At 53.5% G+C, this 7,967-nt stretch overlaps 1 protein-coding gene across 1 annotated transcript in view; it reads left to right on the forward strand.

The window, feature by feature from the left end:
- The window catches only part of Inpp5d (inositol polyphosphate-5-phosphatase D), an 87,572-nt gene that overhangs the window by 76,718 nt on the left and 2,887 nt on the right, over positions 1-7,967 (forward strand). The window contains exons 23-27 of the mRNA XM_010608744.2: positions 1,805-1,892; positions 3,118-3,267; positions 4,991-5,087; positions 5,649-5,930; positions 7,762-7,960. Of these exons, the coding sequence (XP_010607046.1) occupies positions 1,805-1,892; positions 3,118-3,267; positions 4,991-5,087; positions 5,649-5,930; positions 7,762-7,960 (816 nt within the window). The remainder of the gene's footprint in view (positions 1-1,804; positions 1,893-3,117; positions 3,268-4,990; positions 5,088-5,648; positions 5,931-7,761; positions 7,961-7,967) is intronic.

The following is a 7,967-nucleotide window of genomic DNA, read 5'->3' on the forward strand; positions in this document are numbered from 1 at the left end:
TGTTGTTGTTGTTGTTGTTATTGGGAATCGAACTCAGGACCTTGCGCTTGCAAGGCAGGCAGCAGCAGAACCACTGAGCTAAATCCCTGGCCATGAATTTTTAAAGAGTCTACCTGGTAAAATTGATTTGTATTCTGATGACAGAATTTTCTTTTCTCTTTATTGGTACATGTTGGCCGTTGGTAATGGTCACATCCATGGTGAGGAGCTGGCACACGCACTTGGCACATCCTCGAGCCTTTCCACTTTCCTTTTCTGTCCCCTCCCGGGTGCTGGGGCTGGCCCATGGGCTCCTGTGGAGATGTGTGAGGAGAGGAGCAGCCGGGGATGTAGCTCAGTGGTGCTGCTGCCTGCCTCGCAAGCTGTATGTGGCAGAGGCAGCGGCGCGGGTGGGTTCAGGGGCTGGGCTTGCCATGCTGCCATAACCACTGACTGGAGCAGCTGTGGGCCTGGTAAGGAGGCCTTGTGGCCCCGGGAGAGAGGATGTTCCCGAGCTGGGGTTGCTCCGGATTTGGGTGCCTCCTCCAGTACAGACGGCTCTGCTCTCAGAGGCCCACACTGCGGCTGTCAGGTCCAAGTCCTTGGAGCTCTTGGCCCCAGGGGGCACACCCCCCACCAGCCAGACCCATCCTGCTGCTCCCTACTGGCTCTGCCCCAGGAACCCACATTGTCTCCTCCTTTGGTGGCCCCGGGAAAGACACCAGCATCCCAGTCCCTGTGGCATGCCCGCCCCAACTCCAGCACCTGTAGAGGGCGCCCCTGTCTCTCACCTCCCCACTTCCTCGTTGGCTGAGGAAGATGGGGTCTCATAACTGTGTGGGCAGCCCCCTGCCCTGGGCAGGTTCTAACTCAGCCATGTCCCTGCTGGCCAGTGAGCCCTGTGGTTGGTAGGGCCCTCACACCCCAGCATGCCTCAGCCCCACCGTGATTTCCCGTCTTTGTTCCAGAACTTTCTGGAAGACGGAAATAGTGAGTCCAGCCTGATGTTCAATATGGTGCCCAATGCCTATGCCTGGTGCCGTTTGGTGTCTGGAAGGGAAGGGAAGGGACATCCCGGAGCGGCTAACCCTAACCCGTTTGAGGCAGTGTCATTATGGGGAGTGGCCTGAAGTTGAGAAAAATACATAGATTCCAGTTGAGTGTAGGCACTAATTTAACGCTAGCCACAGGCCCTATACTGAGGAGGTTTGAGGTTTCCCTGGCAGGGTGCAAATCCTGAGCTGAGCCAGACCAGCAGGCTCCCTGGATGCCAGCGATGCCTGGCTCTGAGTGATTTACTGCATCTAGAAGTTGAGGGCAGGGCTGCAGAGTAGGAGGCTGTCAGTCATTCACTGGACCATGCACTGCAGACCCAGGTGGGAGGGCCCTGCCTGAGGGGCACACGGACCTTCTCTCCCGACACCAGTGAGAGGACCTGAAGGGAAGGAAGGTGGCTTTATGAGGGTGCCTGGCACAGTGGGGTGCACAGGCCGTACCAGACCTGGCTCTGGGACCCTGCAAAGGAGGGAAGGAAGGGAGAGAGGCAGCGGGCATGGGGCCATTTGAGGTCAGCCCTCTCCTTGGGGCCTGGGAGCTCGGCTCAGCGTAGGAGGCCTGGGCCCAAGCGGTAGAGGATGAGGGACAAAAAGAAAGGCCCTGCCTGGTGGGCTGAGCATAGAGTTCCTACCAGCACTCTCAGTCATAGGGAGCTGAGACTTGAACCCGGACAACATCTTCAGCCCCTTTTACCTACGGGTGCTCCATACCCACCTGCTTCTCGCCCACCCCCGCCTGTTGGCACTAATCCTGTGCCTTCTCCCTGCAGTTAAAGCCCATCATCTCTGACCCCGAGTACCTGTTGGACCAGCACATCCTGATCAGCATTAAGTCCTCTGACAGTGATGAATCCTACGGTAAGTTAGGCATCCCCATCCTAACCCTTCCTCCCCTGTCCTGTGGGCTTCTGGGAATAATGGCCTGGAGCCAGGGTCCCTCCCACACATAGCCTTCCTGGGTATCCAGCCTATGCACCTTGCAGGTACTATGTGATTTCATCCTCCACGCGTTACTGTATTAGTCCGCTTTCCCATCGCTGAGACACAACACTCGCAATGTAAAGCAGGAGAGGTTTATATTGGCTCCTGACTTCTGTGGGTTCGGTCTGTGGTCAGCTGGCTCCAAGGCAGAAAGAGCACGCTGGAAGGTCCTGGCAGAGGAGAGCGGCTCAACTTTTGGCAGCCAGGAAGCAGAGAGAGAAGGGAGGAGTTGGGGACAAGGACACACCCTTCCAGGTCACACCCCTCAGTGGCCACCTCCCGGCAGGGCTCCCCTTCTAACACATTTAGCTACTAAACTCAGTGGGTAAAGGCTGAAGCAAGAGGATCGCTACAAGACGGAGGCCAGCCTGGGCTCCATAGTGATTTTAGCATGGGCAGGATCAAATGACCAGATCGCACAAGTTAACAGTCGGCTGAGCTCTAATTCGAGCCCAGTTCTGCTTGTACTGCCAAGTCCAAGTCTCAGCCCACCATGTGGAGCGGCAGCCCCTCCATGTTGGGCAAGTTGGCTTCCTTTTGATTTTAGGGTTTGTTTTTTATTTTCTTTGCATAGGCTTTAAACAGCTCTCTCCTTCCCTACCCATCTCAATTTGCCTTTTGTTGCATTGTTTCAAACCTTGGGAAGTTGGCGTCCCCTACAGCAACCAGATTAGCATTCAATTCTGTCTTTCTGCTGGATTTTCTAGGATTTAATTTTTCTTTTCATGATGACTAATCCATAGAATTCATTTTGCTATGAGGTTTTGAGGTATTTGTCCCAAATTGCTGAGGCACTATTGTAAAGGAGCTATGCTCTGCCTGGCCATTGTTTCTTTGTTTGGTCTTTGCTTCTTTGTTTGTTTTCTGAGACAGGATCTTGCTATGTAGTTAAGACTGACCTTGAACTCACTATGGAGCCCAGGCTGGCCTCAAACTCGGGGCAATCCTCCTGCCTCAGCCTCCCCAGTGCTGGGATTACAGGCATCTGCCACCGTGCCCACCTGGGCCATTGTTTTGAGGCACTGTCTTCAGGAAACTAATACTCCTCATTCCTCCCACAGATGACAGATCTTGACACTGCTATTGCCTCTCCTCCCCACAGGTGAGGGCTGCATCGCCCTTCGGTTGGAGGCTACAGAGACCCAGCTACCCATCTATACGCCACTCACCCACATTGGAGAGATGACTGGCCACTTCAGGGGCGCCATTAAGCTTCAGACCTCCCAGGGCAAGAAGAGGGAGAAGCTGTACGGTAAGCCAGCCCTCTGGCCCCTCCCCACCCACAGGCAGAACCCAAGTGTGATCTGACCTATCCTTTCCCGATTGAAGACTTTCTCTGAACCAGGTGTAGTGGCACACACACCCATCTAACCCCCACTCTCTGGGAGGCTGAGGCAGGAGAATCTCAGGTTCAGGCCCAACCTGGATAATTTAGCAAGAGTCTGTCTCAAAAAAAAAGGGTGGGGTGAGTGGGGTGACTGCAGATTGGAAATCCCTGGTACCATTAGAAAAACTGCCTTCCAACACACTGTCACCCACCACTTATACCTAGACCCCACCCCCCGCTGCCGCTGCCGCCGCCGCCGCTGTCCGGTCCACAGCACATTTCTTTGGTTTTTCCGTTCACTGGCTCCAGCTGCCTTTAAAATAGCAGCATCGTCTGGTTCATCCCCCAGCAGGGCATCTGTGTGTACCTTCTCAACTTGACCCCACATCTTTCTGTCTTCTTAAATGCTGCTTCCTTGTTTTGACTGGCGGTGGGGAAGTTTCATTTATTGTGACTCTCAAGAAATGATACAGGGTCGGGAGATGTAGTTTGGGACTAGAGCACTTGCCTCGCATGCGAGAGGCCCTGGGTTCCAGCCTTGCTAATACATAAGCGCTCACCTGCGCCCCCATGCGGTCACACTTGGAACAAATAGCCCCGGTGGCTGTTTCTTCACTGGTGAGCACCAGCTTGGGGAAATCATCCCCCATCTATGCCCAAGTCTTAGATAAAAATGGTCCCCACTCTGGCGAAGACCCTACCAACACCGCCAGAACATAGTGTGCTGGGATTCAAATTTGTCATTTTCTCCTACTTCTACCCCCAAATTTTGAAACTTGCCAATTCATATTTATACATCCCATTAAATCTTCTCTGTATGAAATGATAAAAGCGTTGAGAGATACAGAGCTATCCAAAATTTGTTAACCAAATATTTCTTCCTTTTCACACAAGCGACAGTTGATTTGCCTTTTCTTTCCTTTTCTCCTTCACTTTAAGCCCTACTAAGCACTGAAATAACAATGCCTAAAATGAAGTGGGCGTTCACTACAGACTTGATAACATACAAAGTGATTGTCTCACACACGTCATCTCACTCATCTCTCATAGCAACCCTGTGTTTTTGTCCTTGTTTGGCAAAAAGGGAAACTGAGGCACACAAAGGCTAAGTAGTTGGCTTGTGGTCACATGCCCAGTCAGTGGCCATGCCAAGGTGAGAGTGCAGGTTCATGCAGTGCTACCTGGGGATATGGCTCCTCCTTGCCCTGTGAGACTCCTTTCTCCAGCAGGATGGTGGGTTGGTGTGATGGGACTTGACCCTTGCCTCACACCACAATCAGAAATGAAGATAAGCATCCCCATTTCCTAAAATCCCCGCACAGGTTGGCCCTATGTACCAAATGCTATTTTGGAGTCACTGCTTACCTTTGTTTTATTCTAATCTTATAAGCAATATTTGCCTGTTTTGTCCCTTGGTAAAACCAGCAAGCTGCAAATTCTTATTCTGCAGCCATGGCAGGCATAACTAATCAATCACAGACTTTCTGAAGTCACAGCAGGCATAACTAATCAATTACTGAATGGAGGCCTCAGGCTCTTGCCTAAAACACTTCCCCAAGTAGCCACAATTTATTGTCCACTTTGCCATCCCTAACCAAAGTCTGAGAGCCAGGTCCTCACATTTTCCTTTCCGGCCCTTGTCTTCCAGACTTCGTGAAGACAGAGCGGGATGAGTCCAGTGGGCCAAAGTGTCTGAAGAGCCTCACCAGCCATGACTCCATGAAGCAGTGGGAACCTGCTGGCAGGTAAGGCAGGATCTGGGGACGTGCACACTGGCTGGGCTGTGCGGAGCAGGGCTCAGAAAAGGCCGAAGCCAGAGGAGGGCGGCCTCTGCCCAGCCCAGTAGAGCGCCGTCTTGGCCATTAGCTCCGCTCTTCAGGTCACAGACTGATGTCTCTGGGAAGGTCTGTGTGACCATAAGGAAGCCTGGGAGGCTTAGTTCAGCTCAGCCACTGTTAGTTGAGCACCTACTGTGTGTTGGGTGCTGGAGAAACCAAGACAAGTTAGGTGCGGTCCCCAACTTGGGAAGTCTTGGCTGACGGGAGCTGCAGTGGGGTCCCTGAGACCCAGGGGCCCTGAACCCTTTGTTCTCATGAGATCATTGCTAACCACGTGCAGTGTCACTGTTGGGTCACCTCACTCGGGGCTGAGCTGAGTGCCCTCCATTGCCAGCCTAGCCTTGGACCTCGGTCAACCAACCCATGGTGCAGTGAAGAGATGGAGGGCCCGAGGGACACCAGAGGGCACTGTCCTCAGGCAGGTGGGAGGCCGAGCCCTGACCGAGCGAGCCTCTGTCTTCCCCGCAGGGCCCCTCTGTGCGGTTCCCTGAGCATCACCGACATCGTGAATCCCAGCTACATAGGCCTGGGCCCCTTCGGGCAGCCGCTGCACCCAAAGCCGGCCATGTCCCCGTCCCCAGACCAGCCATTTCCGGCCTGGAGCTACGACCCACTGCCCAAGGACTCTTCCCTGGGCCCGGGAAGAGGGGATAGTCCTCCCACTCCTCCCTCCCAGCCACCGCTATCGCCCAAGAAGTTTGCCTCCACCATAGCAAACCGGGGCCCCTGCCCCCGGGCCCAGGAGCCAAGGTGAGTGTCCTGGTCGCCATCCGCTGGCTGGCCGGGGTCCACCTCGAATACCCTTGAGAGAGCAGGGCCCGTTGTGGTGTCCGACACATCACACCCTAGCCGAGCAGCGCAGTGCGATTTTAAAAGGGGAAGAAGATAGGAAGGTTTAAAGATACCGCCAAGTACTGGCTGTGCAGGAGCAGAAGCCATGTTTCTCCCAAGTCAGGCTCCCAGCCAGGCACCTGCTGGGCTCCAGGAACCCGCATCTTCTTTAGGAAGCAGAACACCGTCCTGGGAGCTTATATTCTAGGCCAGAAAGTACAATGTGTCCCCATTCCTCATTCCCGTACGCATCTCGGCAGGAAGTCAGAGCAGCAACAAGTCAGGAAGCAGCGAAGCAGCACTCAGTCCTGGATGACAGCAGGCAGTTCTTCCTGTCCCACAAGTCTGACGTGCTGTTCTTTTCCCTTGATCTTTGTCCTGCGTCTATCTGTGTCCCCTCTGGCTTTGGTCACAGCTGCTCTACTGTTTCCTCCTTCCTCTGATGAGTTATGTGACAAAGAAATCCCCTTCCAGGGAGGGGATTTTGTTACACTGTGTCAAGGCAGTAATAGTAGCATAGGCTTGTAATCCCAGCTCCTCAGGAGGCTGAGGCAGGAGGATCACAAGTATGAGTCCAGCCTGGGCAATTTATGAAACTTTGTCTCAAAATTTAAAGGGGATGGAGGATTAGAGTACAGCTCAACAAACCATGGGCTCAATCTCCAGTACCACAAAACAAACAAACAAACAAACAAACAAACTCTTAATCCAAAGGCAGGCCAGCAGAGCAAAGGCTTTGTTTGTTTTGTTCTTGAGTACATGGCAGCTTCCTACAAGTCTGGAAGACAGAGTATCTTGACTCCCTCCTGAGACACAAGTGGTCACAGAAGAGGCCCTGGGGAGCCGGGGGAGGCAGGTCAGGGCCTGTCACAGAGACAAGAGGGCCGGTGGGCCTGCTGAGGAGGGGGCTGGGTAAGTAAGTTCGCACCTCCCAACCTGCGAAGCCACCGCCAAAGTCCTTCTTGGTCAGAACTGAGGTTCCTGGTGAGGACGTGGAGTAACACCTACCATCCCGTCCGATGTATTACTTTTTTATCAATGTGATGAACCTAGAACATAAAATCAACCATTTCAAAATGGCATTTGGAGCCGAGCGTGGTGGTGCATGCCTGTAATTCCAGCACTTGGGAGGCTGAGGCAGGAGGATCGCTGTGAGTTCCAGACCAGCCTGGGCTACATAGTGAGTTCCAGGTCATTCTCAACCACATAGTGAGACCCTGTCTCAAAAAAAAAACCAAAAACAAACAATCAAAATGGCATTTGGTACTTTCACTGTGTTATTGCAACCACCCCCCTCTAGCTGTTTCCAAAACAGTTTCCAATCATCCCTTATTTCTGGTTTTTGCTTTTTTGAAACAGAGTTTTGCTTTGTAGTTCAAGCTGGCCTTTCACTGACTGTGTAGCCCAGGCTGGCCTGAAACTCATGGCCATTGTCCTGCCTCAGCCTGTGGAATGCTGGAATTACAGGTGTGCGCCACCACACCTGGCTCGTCCAGTATTATTTTTATTTTTTCTAATTTGTTTGAGAGACAGCTCTCACTGAGTTGCCCAGGCTGACTTAGAACTTGCTCTCGGACCTCAGCCTTCCTTGGAGCTGCTGTTAAGCATGTCACCCTGCTAGACTGGTTCAACAACATTTCTTCTAATCACTGTAGACAAAAACCCAGGCTCAAAGCCGCCAGCACCGCACACCATGCCCCCATTCTGAACGCACCTTGCCCCATCCTTCCTCCTCCTTCCCTCCCTCTAGGCCCAGCGAGCTGGGGAAGGGGGCGGCCGGAGCCCTGCAGGAGGATCTGCCGCCTGCCAAGCCGGAGATGTTTGAGAACCCGCTGTATGGCTCTGTGAGCACCTTCCCCAAGCTGGCCCCCCGGAAGGAGCAGGAGTCCCCCAAGACGCCCCGGAAGGAGGCCCTGCCCTGCCTGGAGCCGGCTGCGACATCGTCCAGCGTCCTGG

The sequence above is a fragment of the Fukomys damarensis genome, unplaced genomic scaffold, assembly GCF_012274545.1.
Source record: "Fukomys damarensis isolate Sample0158 unplaced genomic scaffold, DMR_v1.0_HiC HiC_scaffold_16, whole genome shotgun sequence".
NCBI classification, from domain to species: Eukaryota; Metazoa; Chordata; class Mammalia; order Rodentia; family Bathyergidae; genus Fukomys; species Fukomys damarensis.